At 47.9% G+C, this 16,158-nt stretch overlaps 5 protein-coding genes across 5 annotated transcripts; 3 read left to right on the top strand and 2 right to left on the bottom strand.

Moving 5' to 3' along the window:
* Nucleotides 1-599: 599 nt before the first annotated feature.
* Nucleotides 600-1,613, top strand: J7337_011924 (uncharacterized protein; the record flags this gene model as incomplete). The annotated part of the gene is made up of 1 exon (XM_044829457.1): nt 600-1,613. One exon carries the CDS (start codon nt 600-602, stop codon nt 1,611-1,613), a length of 1,014 nt encoding a protein of 337 aa, XP_044676132.1.
* Nucleotides 1,614-2,193: 580 nt separating this feature from the next.
* On the bottom strand, nt 2,194-3,887 carry J7337_011923 (uncharacterized protein; the record flags this gene model as incomplete). Its single annotated transcript, XM_044829456.1, has 2 exons — nt 2,194-2,825; nt 2,981-3,887. 2 exons carry the CDS (start codon nt 3,885-3,887, stop codon nt 2,194-2,196), a joined length of 1,539 nt encoding a protein of 512 aa, XP_044676131.1.
* An 873-nt stretch (nt 3,888-4,760) lies between these two features.
* J7337_011922 (uncharacterized protein) lies at nt 4,761-6,158 on the bottom strand (the record flags this gene model as incomplete). The annotated part of the gene is made up of 5 exons (XM_044829455.1): nt 4,761-5,116; nt 5,166-5,296; nt 5,373-5,832; nt 5,910-5,946; nt 6,000-6,158. The coding sequence occupies 5 exons, from the start codon at nt 6,156-6,158 to the stop codon at nt 4,761-4,763; spliced, it is 1,143 nt and encodes a 380-aa protein (XP_044676130.1).
* A 6,367-nt stretch (nt 6,159-12,525) lies between these two features.
* J7337_011921 (uncharacterized protein) lies at nt 12,526-13,821 on the top strand (the record flags this gene model as incomplete). Its single annotated transcript, XM_044829454.1, has 1 exon — nt 12,526-13,821. One exon carries the CDS (start codon nt 12,526-12,528, stop codon nt 13,819-13,821), a length of 1,296 nt encoding a protein of 431 aa, XP_044676129.1.
* Nucleotides 13,822-14,470: 649 nt separating this feature from the next.
* J7337_011920 (uncharacterized protein) lies at nt 14,471-15,905 on the top strand (the record flags this gene model as incomplete). Its single annotated transcript, XM_044829453.1, has 4 exons — nt 14,471-14,474; nt 14,537-15,280; nt 15,332-15,548; nt 15,596-15,905. The coding sequence occupies 4 exons, from the start codon at nt 14,471-14,473 to the stop codon at nt 15,903-15,905; spliced, it is 1,275 nt and encodes a 424-aa protein (XP_044676128.1).
* Between the last annotated feature and the right edge of the window lie 253 nt (nt 15,906-16,158).

Here is a 16,158-nt window from a genome sequence, read left to right as displayed (position 1 = left end):
AAATCAGCCCCATGTCAATTGGATTGGGACAGTTGAGGCTTGGGACTGGCCGAGTTTTGTCTTGTCTTTCCGCTCTTCGTTAACGTATGACCCAGCCAACCCAACCAATTGATCGTTGCTAACCTTGTTCCCTAAGCCACGAGCACATGTTTGATGGCTGAGACATGAAAGACTGACTGGCCTGGCCTGGCCTAACGTCTGCGGGCCTTGAATCATGTCCAGGCTTACGCTTGAGCTTTTAGCGGTTACATCCTTGAAGCATCAATTTTGGGTCCGTTCGCATGGGATGGACTGGCCTGGCGTCCCCCCCATGCAGGGGGGGCTGATGACGATTAACTGGACAGGTTATTCGTATTAATGAAGCAAGGCCACTCATACACAAAAAGATGACGCGCCAGATCGACACGGGGAATCCATCCCATCCATATTAACGTTGCACCCAAGCCTGCTAAGCTCTGCTCTTCTGTCTCTGCCTTTCTTCTTCTTCTTCTCCTCCTTCGCCAAGAGCTGCCAACTGTTCACGATGCACCCGCACCAACGTCAATCTAAACCTACCTCTCCTTAATGACCGTCGTACGTCCGTCGGAACCGCCGAAATCATGGCCGCTCAGTCTGGGGAGACAGGCCAGACGGGGCCCATTGCCGTGTCGTTGCCGGTCAACATGGCCATCGCGGGCCTCTTCGCCATAGCGTGCTACAACTGTCTCGAGATCCTCATCTCGCTACTGAGTCGCTTCAAACGGCACGATGGTCTCTATTTCTGGAGCATGATGGTAGCGACCCTGGGGATATTGCTGCACAGCATCGTTGTCATGTTGAGGTACTACAGCTTGGGGCCCAATTTCTTGCTCTGCGTTTTGACGTGCGTGGGCTGGTATGGGATGGTCACCGGTCAATCTGTCGTGCTGTATTCTCGACTACATCTCATCGTTGACGATAAGTCGAAGACGCGATGGGTTTTATACATGATCATCATCAACTTCTTCATATTACATGTCCCGACGACGGTCCTCTTCCTTGGAAGCAACACCAAACACTCCGCCCACTACATCGGCGCCTTCAACGTCTACGAGCGCATCCAACTCGCCGGCTTCTGCATCCAAGAAACAATCATTTCTGGTCTCTACATATGGGAAACGTCGCGGGGCCTTAAACCGATCTTTGCCGTGCGCAAGAAGATGGAGCGCAAGATCATGCGATACCTCATCGTCGTCAACATCCTCGTCATCCTCCTCGACATCAGCCTCATCGTCACGCAGTACATGAGCCACTTCAACATCCAAACAACCTACAAACCCGTCGTGTACAGCATCAAACTAAAAATGGAGTTCGTAGTGCTCAACAAATTGTTGCTACTCGTCCAGCACAGTGATTGCAATTGCATGCACATCGTCGGCGAACCCGAAACCCCACCGCCAGATCCTTCAAACGTCGAATGTCAATCAATCGGACGAAATTCCTCCACGCGGACAGGGAGCGACGTTCCCTTTCAATCAAATGTCGCCCCGATTCAGATGAACCACGTACAAAAGTACAGTACCAACGCATCGTCACAGTCGGGAGGTCGTCACCAAAAGGCCAGCCCATTAAACTTTCTCGACTACTGTAAGTAACTCTCCCTTGTCTCGCCTTTCAATTCTAACGCATCGCAGGACGATTACTCACCCCACACACAATCTACAACTACGACGCCTCTGTAAGCTCTTCAAACAGCCACTGAAGCACGACCCTCACCGCTGTTACGAGTTCCCCAACTCAACTGCAAATGCCGAAGCCATCACCCGACACTGAGGCTGCCGTAAGCTAACAGCGCCACAAAGCCACCACGGCAATAAATAACTTTAGCCGTGTCGTTTCACCCATCTCGCCATTCGTCATAGGGCGCCTGAGTTGGAGTTGGCATTGCGTCTTCTGACCCATCTCAGTGATGACCTGGCTACATACAACATGGTCTTGGGACCAACCACTTACAATCTACGAGGATGACGCCGCCCAGAAAGAGGCGCAGAGCGACCTCGAATTGAACAGAATTGCCTCATTTGCAATTCGGCATATCATATCATTGGGAGGAGTTCAGGATTAAGGACAGTTCATTTACCAGGGGGGAAAACGGGACCCGACTAGCAACATTGATACCCATTGATTCTCATATATATCATTTACGATCGTAATACAAAAAGCCTCATGACCAAATTATTCAAAATCCTCGATTCTCGTTTTTATCCTGGCTGTGTCCTTCCAGCGAAGGACAAGCTTATGATCGTGCTCACACGCTACGCGACGCCAAATTCGAAGCATGTCTTCCTCCGGCGGCTGCAGCTTCTTTCCGACGATTCTCATACACGGCTCGACTTTGGCGCTGTTGTAAGAGGCGCTGTCGTAAGAGACCCTGTAGCTCCCGATCACTCCGACATTGATGACCATTCGTTGTAGCCTGGGCATATGAGAAGCTGCCTGCCCGGCTGCACAGAGGAGTTCGTGTGCATAGTCTGGATCAATCGGACCTCTGAATTCATTGACGTTGAAATTTGAGTAATAACCTCGCGGCCGCCCACTCGGTGGGCCCCATCGTTTGGTTTTGAAGATGTCAGTGTTCGGACCGTCCTTATAGGGCACCGCAAGCCACTTTCCAGTGGGGGCGATGGCGAGAAACCCGATCTTGTAGGTTTCGAGTTTGGACCAGCCTGGACAGCTAGACAGAGCTTCTTCTGATGGGCCCATTACACTCAGTTCGAAACTGCCCTCGGCCGAGAATCGCGTAATGTTCTCTCGCTGCGAGAAGTTGAAGAGAGCTTGGCTGAGGTGATCGCAGTTTTCGTCTGGATCTAGTATACTGGTGGGTATGTGTGCATGATCCCGTGGTATACCTCGTGAATAATGAAAATTGAAGTCGTAGATGCCTCGCGGCAAGATAGACAACGAACTTGCGAGCTCTACAGAACTGTCAGCGACTCAGGTTTGCAGTCCACGGAGATCTTACTCTTTCTCATATCAATCCTGAGACCTGGGTCTTTCAATTCTCTATCGCTGAGGTGAAGTTTGAGCTTCTTCAGATGTGGCATCTTGCTTGCAAGGATGCATGCCGTGTGAGGTTCGAAGCATAAACTCCATGAGACGAGTTCAAAACTGCACGAAGCTATGGACGGTAATTCTGGTAGTTCCTCGCCGTTGTGGTTCATATCAAAATAGATAGTTGTAAGCCAGGGACCCTCTAGGGTATTTGCTTCCATCTCTTCAGGGCTGGACATCCGACTCAGTCCAAATTCCCGGGGGATTGGGAATCCGAACCGTATATCGATGTACGGTTCCTGATTCTCGTGGACAGGAGCCAATTTGAGGGCGTTGAAGAGGATTCTCATGATCTTGGCGAACACTCTATCGTAGCCTCTGTCTCTCGGGTGGGGAAAGTCAATCACGCTAGTGACATAGTCCCCATCGCCATCGCCTTCATGTTCTTCGAACTCATCCTCAGATGAGACATAGCCTGCATCATCTCTAGCTCTCAAAAAGTCCCCTCTTACATCAAGTCCAGGAGGGAAAATGATGGGAGTATCCCATGGTCGCGGAAGGGGAAAGGCGATGAGAACAGCGATGAAGCGAACATACCCCAGGCGCCGTTCAGTGAGATACCCGTGCTGTGCCGCTTCAATCAGCCTCTTGGGCGAGATGACAAGGGTATGGAAAGTGAACGGCTCAAAGGCGAGCTGCCAATTGTGTGAGACGGCGGCGTATGGGGCAAGGGAATTGTGTCGAGATAACGTCCGGGGGGTCTTCAACGTGTCATTAGAGTCCCAGACGTCGAAGACGGTGTTGATGTCAATTTGCGGTCCACACGCAGCAGCCTCCGCTGCGATCATGGAGAGGAGCTCAGTCGAGAGGCGATCCATTTTGAGTTTGGGAAGCGCTGGCGGTTAGTTAGAGTTAGTCTAGACTAACGGAGATTGTTTGATGATATCGATACGTAAGCGGGCGCGAATGAGAATGGGGTTCTCACGTGATCGACGTCACGAGTCTCAAGGTCAAGGGAAGACATGCAAGTCAGCAAGACAAACCTCATGTCACAGAGAGAGTTCACAAGGCAATTAATAGTGCTTTACTATTCACTGACACTTAGGCCTTGGAAACAAAAGATTGATCAGAGTGAAAAACTGTTTGTGAACATTTGTTGCCATGTCTGACTGTGAACAAATGATCCAAGAAGCGCCATCAAGACATCATCAGTGACTTGGGCACAATATTTCGCATATGAAAGAACGATAAGCTCACCGCTATCTCAACCATGAAACGAGATTTCAAGTCCATTGCGGCAAGCGGATACCTTGTAACAGCTCATTGGTTATTCCTGAGGGGCAAGAAAACATCAGACTTTAATGTAGAACATTGAAAAACTCAGCAAAAGGCACCCAAAGTTAGTAAAGATATCCTCAATTTATGGTACTTGACTTAAGTATTTATGTCATTGAGGTTGAAGGTCCTAAGTCTTCTGCGCACCATTTCTTTTTTACTTTCTATGGAGCTTTGCCAGGAAGCTTCTGATAAACAAGTGATGATACGGCGGCCGTATCCATTCATAAGACATGACATGGCAATTATTACTGTCTGTGCTGAAAGAAAGATATTCTGTATCAATATGCGCAAAGTTTGGTATCTATCATTATGCTTTATATCATACAATGCAAAGTCGCTATAACAGCCTGAATCGGCTTCCTTCATTTCTTCAACAGAAAGAGATACTCTAATCTAGCTTCCACCAACGTTCTCTACTCATAGTATATTCTTGTCTCATTCTTGACCTGAATACCCTGTACGCTTGTATTATGCGCATGGCTGTTAGGCCTTTCATCGGCGCAACTGGTGATGACAGTGTTGTGACCGGCGACGCGTTCTTGGTAGCCATGAAAGTTCATATCATCAGACGATCCGTCTTCAAGCTCTGCAAGCTGTCGCTGAGAACTATTGTCGTCGATTTCTTTCGTTCGAGTAACGTTGGTGAGCTTGATACCCCGGCTGCTAGTCAAGCCGCTGATAGGATTGGGAGCACTTGAATTGGACTTGGACGAAAGTATCGAGCTCGAGATGAACTTGCGGAAGATAGGTCGGATGATGGGGAGACAAGCTGTTAAGGTTAGCATCAAGGTCAGCAGCGATCATGCTACGCTACTCACAAGAGATGATTGCGAGATAGGCTTCTGTGCCTGCCCAGATAATGACTCCCCTAATATCCCTCGCCATCTCAGTCGTGTTGGGATTGAGGTTGATTGCTTCGATAAGCACGATGATCGAGGCTATACAAACGCTGTAAAGGAGGCCAAGTTAGCTTCCACTAATGCAAGATAACGAGGGACGGTGAAGTAAAGACGGAAAAGACTCACAAGATACCAAACATGAACAGAGCGACGACAGCGATCTTCTGACCCGGGCGGAGCTTGAGGTTCTTGACCTGAAATACAGGCAACGACAACACGGCAATCTCGAGCATAAGATGTACCAGTGTCGTACCAAACATGAACTTGGCAGGGTCGATGTTGCATACGGCGTTCTTAATATGATGGTCCCAGTAGGCACTGACAGGTATGCAGTGGAAGATGGTCATGAAAGTTCGGATGGTGAGCCAGATCACAGTGCACCCCTGAAGGATACGGATCCCCATTCGGATATTTGAGACACTGAATAGGCGCCAGTAGAAGCCAAGGATAGCGAGCTTGGAGAAGCCAAGGGACATTGCGTATGTGAACTCGGCAATGAATAGGCCTTTTCGAGCGTACTCCTCGACTGTCTCTGCTGGTAGAGGAACTTCCGACTTGGCATGGCCAAGACCCATGTCCACAGCCCCTGGAGAGTTATTAGCATGCTTTGATTTGACTACCTTGATGAAGTCTGGTGAGGCATGAAGGTGTCCCTGTACATACAGTAAATCGTGAAGCTAAAGTAGAGAGAAGCAGAAATCTGGGGAGGAATAGATCAGTAGGTGGATACGATCAGGGACATGTACAACTCACCCAAGACATCATCGCGAAAAAGTCATCCCACCACAATGCGACGTGTGTAAGCCTTCGAGATATCAGACGACAGACCAAGAGAGTTGTGGCGACGGAATAGGTGATGATCTGAGAGCTCATCACCCCAGCATCGGGAGTGTAGTGTGTTACGGTAGCCATTGTCGGTGAGTGAATGCAAACAAAGAACGGCAGAAGAAGCAGATTCCGCAGATGGATACCAGGACACACTATGTATCAGTACCGATGGGTCTGCCCAATTACCCGGTCGCTGGGAAATGGAGAAGAGATAAACGAAAAACGAAAAACGAAAAAGAAAAGGCTCCGCAGGGCTGATATCTATATGAATGAGACGGGAAGAGAATCAAGGAACGAGATGTAATGAGGAAGAAGCTAAGAAATAGGATCTACAGCACTACAAAGACGAAGAAACAGGGGAAACGGCACTGCTACTCATTTTTCTCGAACTGTCAGTGCACTAACTCAAGACCAACAGCAGGAAGACGGGGCCAAAAACAGACGACGTCGTATTTAGACGTAGATCTCACAGACCGTCTCCGGGGAACCCTGTCGATCGACATTGTGCCCAGGGAGCATGATATCGCTCCGGCACCTCTCATTCGCCATATGCCAGGCCCTGACGTCGTAACAAGTCCTGTGTCATGTCCTGACTCTTCAGCGTTGGGGCTTCATCCTTGAATAGAAGGGGAAAAGCGGACAAGGGGGATCCTCTGGATAAGGTTTGCTGTGGATTTTGATGAGCCGTTAGGGGAGGATCTTGGCATATTGATCTGCTGGGAATCAACTTCAGCTGGGAATACCCGATAGAATGCTGACCTCCCGTACGCCACTGACGAGATCCCAGGTCGTGGCTTGGATGTTTTGGAGGAAGCATGCAGCCTTGGACATGACTTGACTGAAACGAGAAGAGTAATCAGTTCATACACCAGGGAAAATGCCGAAAGTTTAAATTGCTGTACGTAACCAAATCCAAGCTGTCGAGTAATGCTAGCGCCGTTTTGGCATATTGAACCCCTAACGGCATATGAAAGAGGGTCCGAGTCATAGTCGACGCGGGGGTTGCCTTGGCTATGCTTGGCAATTATTCATGTCCCAAGCTACAGCTCGATTAGGCTTCCTTGTGAAACAGCCTTTACCGGTTCGTTCGGATGAGCTATCGAGATAACGGTAATCACTTCGTTGGTGTTTGCCTATCTCGAGGTCTTAGCTCGCTGTGCAGAAGATCTCTCTATGAGATGGGGATAGTCTGGGCCAGGCAAGGAAATCCTCCGAATCCTCTGCCAAATGACAAGAGGCTTGCATGAGTTTTGGATCAACTAAAGTAGATTTGATATGATAGTAGGCCTCTAGGCTATCAATTTTGGCGCCTTGATCTACCAGACTACTGCCAACGTTTGTTGCTCCCGAAGGCCCTTGAAACCACGCCCAGAGTACAAGAGATTCAAGAAGCATAAAGTAAAGACATTAATAAAGTTCTCTACCACATGGAAACACGTTCTTTGGTTCCATATGCAGCCCTTGAACCTTGAGCATACCTGATACGTTGATAAACGCGTATAGCGTTCAGCCAAGACCCTGGAGAAGGCCTCACTTTTACTCCGTAGTCCAGCTGGTCTTCTCAATCCTTTCGCGAAGCATTGCGCTTTTGCTACAGTTAGGCGGTAATTAATTCGCTGCCTTATTTTCCAGCCCACAACCCATGCCGTAGGGATGTCGCTGCCGGGGAGCCTAGGAAAGCTAGACGCCACAATTACTAAGTGAAGATGGGGACTGAATCGTGCGAGTGATGCAAAACAGGTTGCCGGCCGCCGTAATACAGAGCCAGGATTTAACCTTTCTTCATTGGTAAATATGGCAAATGATCGACATACTAATACAGTACTTGTGCTAGCTGAGGGTTCTAATGCAGTTCGTCACAGAACCAACACTCGCCGAGAACAAATTGGACCCTGATATGCCTATGAGAGATACGAGAATGTCATGTTGTAACTGTTGGGCTGAATGATGACTCGGACCTTGGATTGTCACGAGGATAGATGATCGACAGGGCTCAGACATGGTTGCATTCGTTGAGCATTCAGATGCGTTGGCTGTGTTGATTCCGTGCAACAAGACACGCTACAATGTCTACCCGTCAAGCATCGACCAAAGGTACCCGTCTCTGGGCCGAAAGGGGTTCCTGTAACCCTGTGTTTCATCGCAGCCTCAAAGTCCCGAAGTGCAACCCTCACAATACTCACATTCTCGAAGCCTCTGGATGATGATGCCCCTAGCAGGCCTCCAAAAGATCTCCATAGGCTCATTAGGTCGCGGTATTTTGAGACTAACTTCAATAACATTCATGTCTGTGCTGTTATTGCTGTTGGGATAGTTCTTGTTCTCGAACCCAATGAATTCGCGGTCGTTTACCCTTATAAAACTCAATATCTCAAGCGAAGTCTCATTTTCGAACAGCGCCTGGGAGATCATTTTGCCAAGAAAGTGCCAGAAGGGGAAAAGATAGCCATAGTCGTACTGAAAACCAATCCGAGCAAATACTTGTCGTTGTCGAGCGTCTGATATTCTATTCAGCCGATCAGTTGCACGATTCTTCTCTGTGTACTCCGTACAAAAGGACTCACTGCAATACCACATGTGCCACGCAATCCATTTCGAAACTGTCGATGTAACGTTCCTCGCCTAAAAGGAGAACCTTGGGAAGTTTCCATGACACAACGGCGTCGCGATATGGGACCTAGCCGTTGACGAGTTGGAGGTGAGGGGTACTTGAGGATTGGGGATCTGACTCGGCGACGGTTGAATTCGAGGCCATTCTCTCAGCTTCATTAGAAACACGAATACCAAGGGTTGTAGTACAAAGAATTCGTATTCTGCCCCAAGCCTCTTTGTACTTTCAACTATGTTACGGTGCGGGGGGATTTCGGTGGCTTTGTAGTCTTGTCAAACTACTCCACGGAATACAGGGCGGCGGTTAAACACGGCGCGCTTATTGGCTGGCTCGACATCGCTACAGCATACTGAGGGTTGAACTCCACAGTTTATAAACAAGTATTAGAACGTTCTATAAGAATATGGTCATCTACGAGAGTGCAGCATCAAATTCCTTTGGTTTGTTCTTGAAAAACGTCAATATGGGAGACGTCAACTCGTCGACTTTCATCCAGCCATGGCATGTTTCTATTCTTTACTACAATGGAACAGATCTGAACTCAAAGTATGCTCCACCTTGGGTTGGCTCTCCTAATATCAGGGGCACGTTCGACATTCTTGAAAGTTGCATCTTTACCCTCATCGCCTGCGTCTTCACGGCCCTTCATCTCGACATAATTCCAAACTCAACATGGCGACGTCGTCTGCTAGAGAAGATAAAATGGGTCCTGTTGACTATTGTGGCCCCGGAAGTCTCTTTATTAACCGCGAGTAATCAGATTGGTCGTGCCTGGGACCTCAGGTCAAAGCTCAAAAGGATACAGAAACAACAGAAGTCGCCAATATCGAGTCCGGATGAAGATGTAAGGGGATCTCACACCGTGCACCCGAACACTTAAATAACAGCTTCTAGTTCGAGATCAACTTGCAGTACGCCTACTTTATTGTCATGGGGGGGATTCGTTTCGACGTCGACGATATCTTGTCTACTCCGGATCTCGACCCCTCAGCTCAGATGATTTTCAAAGACCCCAGCCCCAAAATGACAAGAAGCCCGTGCGAAGGACGGTTCGCGCAGGCCCGCCTGCTATAGTTCAACTCGCCAGCAAGGGCTATTGGTTTAAAGTCAGAGAGAAAGACATTGACGACAAGAGTAAGGCTGGTGTTTTTCAAAAAGCCCTTGTTCTTATTCAGATACTCTGGATGATTACCCAATGTGTTTGCCGGTTTGTGTTTGGACTTCCGCTTACACTACTGGAAATCCATACTATGTTGCATGTCTTTTTTGCTATCATCCAATACTGTTGTTGGGTCAAGGTTCGTGCATCCCTCAAAATCTCATTGCTACTAGCTGACAAGCGTACAGAAACCTTTGGATATTCAGGAACCATTCGTTGTTCAACCACATGGTTTCGAAGCCGAACTGGCCATGATATTACAGAAGCAGTTCTATAGCAGGATGTCATACAGTCTAGCACTCTTCCCTTCACGTCAAACACCAGAACAGCCACCCCCAGAAGGATCTTTGGGTCACCAAATGAGATGGATCGATCCGGCGTCGACAGAAATGAAAGTTGGCGATATTCTCCCTTCTGGGCTTGCTTTCTACACCATAAATACCAAAGATGCTTTATTTCCTCTCGAAAACATCTGGGGTGGCCAGACAATGGTTAAACACAAGCTCAATCGAAGATCTAAACCCGTCAAGGACTCTTTCCCACTTACGCCTGAATTCTTTCGGCTATGAGATATTATTCTGTCCAAATACTCCAACGAGCAGCGAGAGTACCTGGCTGAAACGTCGACAAGGATTCGGCTGCACAGATGTGAGGAAGACGGTATACCGGATCTTCCGGAGAGAGAAAAACGCATCCTTCTCCTGGTGCGCCTGGACGAATTCAGACAAGAACTGATATTGAACTGCGAAAGAGATTTCTGGGAGGGTAGAAGTTTCTTCTCCCTTGATCTTGCTCCGCATTATGAAACGCAAGGTTTTCTTTCGAAATATGGTCCCATGTGGAAGTTCTGGAGGTACCATAAGATAGTATTCCTCGCTGCTATCCTATCTATTTGCTATGGTGGTCTTCACCTTGCGCCTACATTCTTGTTAGAGTTCCCTTCGTACACAGAGGCAGTATTGTGGCAGCTCAGCTGTATGATCATCATGTGCGCGTTGCCTGCTTACGTTATAATATCAGGCCTGATCTGGCTCACCCTTTGGTGTTTATTCCTTGACAGGTCTCATGCTCTCGTCTTTCCACGAAGGACACCCGAATATCTCAGGAGATTCATCAGAAACTTCGCCAAGTTTTATTGTATATACTTGCTATCTGCTTTGGGGAGCGCATATGTTCTGTCAAGGGCCTTCATTGTCGCCGAGATTTTTGCAAGCCTGTGACATTGTCCGGTTGGAGTTTTCCTCACCTTTCAGTTGCTGCAACTGTTTCCTCACTTCTAGTTCTAGCAACATTCTTGCATTTCTCTTAATAGATATGTGTTTTCAAGGCGCCACGAATATCAAGGAAGCCGACAAGCTTAGTATGAGCATTAGTGTTTTAACAGGCCCAATGTCTCACTCTAACATTCGCCAGATACCACGCGATATTAAATGTACCGAGATGCGCTCGATCTTCTAAAACATTGCCGTCTAGATGCTGTGTCACGTTCCATCGCAGTTTGTGTCTTGGGAGTGAGCTCTCCATGCCCCGTTGGTCTAAGAGGACAAACTCGATGAAGGCCTTTGCTGGATTGAAGGATCAACAAGGCCGTCTTGGAAGTCAGATGAATGTGGAAAGCGTGCATGTTTATCTGGCCCCGACAATGGCTTCAGCTAGGTAGTCTTCGTTAAGTCCTACCGGTGTCATCGGCCCTTAGTTGCTCCTTGTCGAGTACCACGTCGTGGTGGTCGCCAGTGAGACCAGGGACGACATTGGGGCGATTGCCATTGGCTGTTCGTGATAACATCTACGTGTCGATATAATTCTCCGTGCCGCGTTCGCATAGTTGTAATGATTGATTATCCCGCCCCTGAGCGCTCCAGCTCTGTAAGATTCTTATAGAATGTAAAGCTAGGTGCTCGGGTGTACGGTTGGTTTGAGACTGCTCTCTTGAGTTCAACGACCTGAAAGGCATCGATAAGTATCGCCGCATCAATGAAGTCGCGTATCTGAGCCATGGGACGAGTGGCTGAAGCTCGAAGACTGTCGGCGACTTTGAAGGAGATGTTCTGTGCGCGCCGGCGGGAAACCACCTGCATAGTAGTGATCGAATAGCTACGTAGGTGATATATCCGGATGTAGTCCAGTTTTGGTGATACGGGACTCCGAGCTTGGCTTCATATCTTCTTATTACAAAGGATTCTGGTTTCAATTATGGTCTGTAATGTAAAACGGCAAGATTCTGGTCTAGTCGAGTCGATCCAAGGTAGGTACGGCGAGTTGCTACAGTTACCTCCAAGTCGTCCTCTCTGTTCAAGATCCAGGCTTACGCTGGTTGTTAGTCTTCCCACTGAATTTTAATAACAGAAATGACTCATTTGAAAAAAATAGTCTTTCGCTTTCTGCTTTTCTGCCACTGAATTTGGGTATAAATACCCTCTAGGTTCTGTCTGCTGATTTAAGCTCTCCGCTATAAGCCTCAACCACAAATAACATATCTAGCTCATAACTTAAACATTATAACAGAATGACTAACCAATCACTACAGCGTAAAGTTGATGAACTAAAAACCTAGATGATGACTCCTTGGTCGGCCTTGGCAAATAAAATGCTCCAATCTGTATAAATACCATCGTAGTCTCCCCCCTCCTGCTTCTCTCAGTCTCTCACTAAAACAGATAATTACTACAAGCCGAAAAGAAATGGCGCTCGTTACAACAGACCCTTTCATCAGGCTCCCGCCGGAGCTACGTATCCAAGTTCTCATATCGGCTGGCTGCAAATCGTCGATATTACGAATAATCCAAGCATCTCCTGTCCTGCTGCAACAATATCTCGCACACAAGAAGTCTATCTTACGACAAGTCCTTGCCGCCGAATTTGACGCCGAGATGATACAAGATGCTATGGCTATTTTGTTGTTTCCGAATCGTCGGACCTGTGCTGATAAGCATCAACGCAAGAAGCTTCGTCGTGCACACTTGAGGGCTTGGTCAAAATCTCAGCTGCCTGATCCGTTCAAGAGTAACGACGACCACCTGGTGGATCGGCTCGAGAAATTACATGATAAAATTCTTCTTTTGGTCGAGGACTATGTCACCAAAGCCACTGCTTCCTTTCCCCCACAGGAATATCTTTGTCTACCGGAAATTCAGCCGCCATCAACTGAAGGACACCTTGTGTTCAAAGACCTCAAGGTCACACCGCGATTTAGTTCCGCCAATCTCACATCCTCGGAACAGAAAAGGTTTGTCAAAGCATTTCTGGCGTTTGACCTACTATGCAAGGACACCAAATTCTCTTTTACTCCCAGCAATCTACGGCCACGTAAAATCAGCAACGCTGAGTTCGAAGCTATCGGGTGTGTCAACAGCTACGTCTGTTCTCTATACGGGGCAATGTTAGCCCAATGCAACCATGCTGATCTCCCAGCTGCTTTCGCAACTCCTACAAACTTAATGCGGTGGTATTTTCCGGTTCCCGACGCCCTCTTTTTTGATGCCAACGTCTACGCACCTAATCTGCGTTTGCTTTCTCGCGACTTTGGCGATGAGATTGGGGCCGGTTTCTCAATTCTTGGGCTCGATCGCCTAATTAAATTCCTTCGCTACGATATGGCCAAGCCAGATGAAAGGAAAGCACTCGACAAGAAACTCAAAGATGTCTGGATGTATGGATTGTATGGATTCCCTGCTATCGCCCACCCGTGGGAAGCGTACTTCCATAACCTATTCGCAACCAAGCAAAAATACAAAAATGGTCACGAATCGTCTTTATACAACCAGCTCTCTCTGGAGCCCAAGGAGAAACTCAGATACAAGCTCGGTCAGGAGCGCGCTTGGGTATTTTTCAATGACAGTCGCTTTTACCCGCAAGAGAGCGCCGAACGACCGACTTTTCCACCGGAGAGATTTCTTGTAGATCAACCAGCTAAGAAAACTTTTATCAACGATTGGTTTGATAATCTGAGAGATGATAAAGACCAACGACGAGGCTAGGGTATATTCCAACCCGTGATTCAAACTCACCCCTGATAATGGTGGAATTATATTCATTCAGAAGAGTGGTGTGCCACTTCTGGTGGGTAACAGGTAACAAAATTGGTGTTTGGACGCTGGTGCTTTTCTGCAAATGAACTCTGTTCGCTCATAGTATCGCGCTGTTTTGTTCAAATTAATGAGCTCAGGAAAGTGTGTCTAGTATTTAGTAACCCGTTAATGAATATCATAAACTTACCTGTCACCGGTGTTCGCAGCCTAAGCATAATATTTCATGTGCCATTAATAAAACCAACGTTGATGATAGATTGTTTTAGGGTAGCCTGGGTTGAAGCTCGACCCACACATCCAACTCGCATTTAACCCTCCAACCAGCTTCCCCAACCCCCTCCTCAAATGTTGGGCTGTCATTGCCAACAACCTGAGGGTGATGCCTGATCGGCACTTGAACTTGGCATCATAGAACCCTGTCAGCTAACTCTAGTTGTATCTAGCCTGGCCCGATATGAACCCCGCAACAGGCAAGCAAGAACTCTCGTGAGACCTTGGACAAGCGCGTCACTAAAGATACCTTTCATTAACACGAAGCACTAGTTGCAAACGTTGCCGACATCGAAAGGTAAGTTGATGCTGGGATACCTTGATAGAAATGTGTAAGTTTAACAGCGCTAGTTGAGATGCACGCGAACAATACCTTGCACCAATTGTGCAACAGCGGGTGCAGGCTGCGAGTATGAAAAGATCGACAAGAGACGAAACCCACCATCTTCAGAATACACGATTGGTCTACGAAATAGAGTTGCTTCACTAGAAGCCTTCGTCCAGGAGTTGAGAGAAGCTACTCCCGCTCGCCGAGATGAAATGCTTGGGCCCGCGGCTTATACACAGGGCACATCAAATATTTCGATCGCAGGGCCGTCTCAAGTCATCCCAACTGATACCACAGCCCGAGCACGCCTGAAGCCAGACGCAGAAGGATCACTGGTTTACCATGGCGCGACCAGCATCTTCAACAGCGATCTTCTCACCACAAGCGAAAGCTTTCCAAACCCAACACAGAGTCTGTATGCAGAGTCCAACTTTGACCATGTGATGGATCACTTCGGCATCAAGTTGGAAGATGACACAGTTTTCAAAGCACTGCAGCAATTCTTTCGCTGGCAGTACCCCCATTTTATGTTTGTTTACCGAGAGGCGTTTCTTAGAGACCATTTTGGTGAGCGAAAAGGCTGCAAGTACTGGTCATCTGCACTTCTCCTGTCGATATGCGCATTGGGCCTCCTTATGTCAGACACTGAAGTGGAGCGGAATTTGATCGAGAAGTTCTTTCAGGCGGCGGAGAGTATCGTGATGGTATCCGGCCTAAGCCGTCCTTCGATTCCCACCGTCCAGTCATTCTTATGCTTGGCATTTTTTGAAATTGGTCGAGGGAACGTATCCAAGGGATGGGCTTTCTCAGGTATGATGTACTGGCCGTTCTCCTGGAAATGTCAATTTTAACAAAAGAAAGGTATCGCGTTCCGTATGGCCCAAGACTTGGGCTTTCAAAGCGATCCTATGAACTGGCTACCACATGACTCGACCATTATATCAAGCGAGGATATTGAGATCCGCCGTAGAATCTACTGGGGCTCATACATATCAGACAAGCTGATAAGCTTGATACTCGGGAGACCCGTACAACTGGCCTTCGATAGCGCTGAGGTCGATCTACTGGAGTTCATAACGTAAGACAGTCTCCATTCCCAGCTTTCAAATCAACTAACGAAGTAAGTGACGGCCCCGGAATGGAGTACTGGCGACCTGTTGGTTTTGGCGATGACCCGGAAGAGCTTCGAGTCTTGTCAAACATACCATATCTCAAAGAGCAGATTCGTCTCTACAGAATTGTTGAGAAAATGATGACGACAGTATTTTCTCCAAGGACGCCTCGAACGCAGACAGACGTCTTTACACGGCAGACCCTGCTTGATAATCTCAACCTAGAGCTTCTCCAGTGGAGGGACGCGCTGCCCGCTTTTGCAAAGTGGAATAAGTGGTCGACGGGTGTGACAATAACACCAGCGGTGGCCACCCTCCAGTAGGTCTCCATGACTCTGAAAAGAGGTCTTTGGCTAATAAATATCGTGCAGCCTTCTTTACAGCAGCATCCGTATAGCCTTGAACTACGAATCAGCCACCGTAAGTAATGTTGCCTCGGCTCGAGAATCTGCACTTCTGTCTTGCACTACGGCAGCACAAGATATCCTTGCTCTGGTTCGAATTTACAAAATGCAGTACGGGCTTCGCCATGCACCACTCATATTGATTTACGCGTCAATACAAGCGTCAAGGTCT

The sequence above is a fragment of the Fusarium musae genome, chromosome 9 (genome assembly GCF_019915245.1).
Source record: "Fusarium musae strain F31 chromosome 9, whole genome shotgun sequence".
Classification (NCBI taxonomy): domain Eukaryota; kingdom Fungi; phylum Ascomycota; class Sordariomycetes; order Hypocreales; family Nectriaceae; genus Fusarium; species Fusarium musae.
The sequence above is the reverse complement of the archived record's forward strand: the minus strand, read 5'-3'. Positions and strand labels throughout refer to the sequence as shown.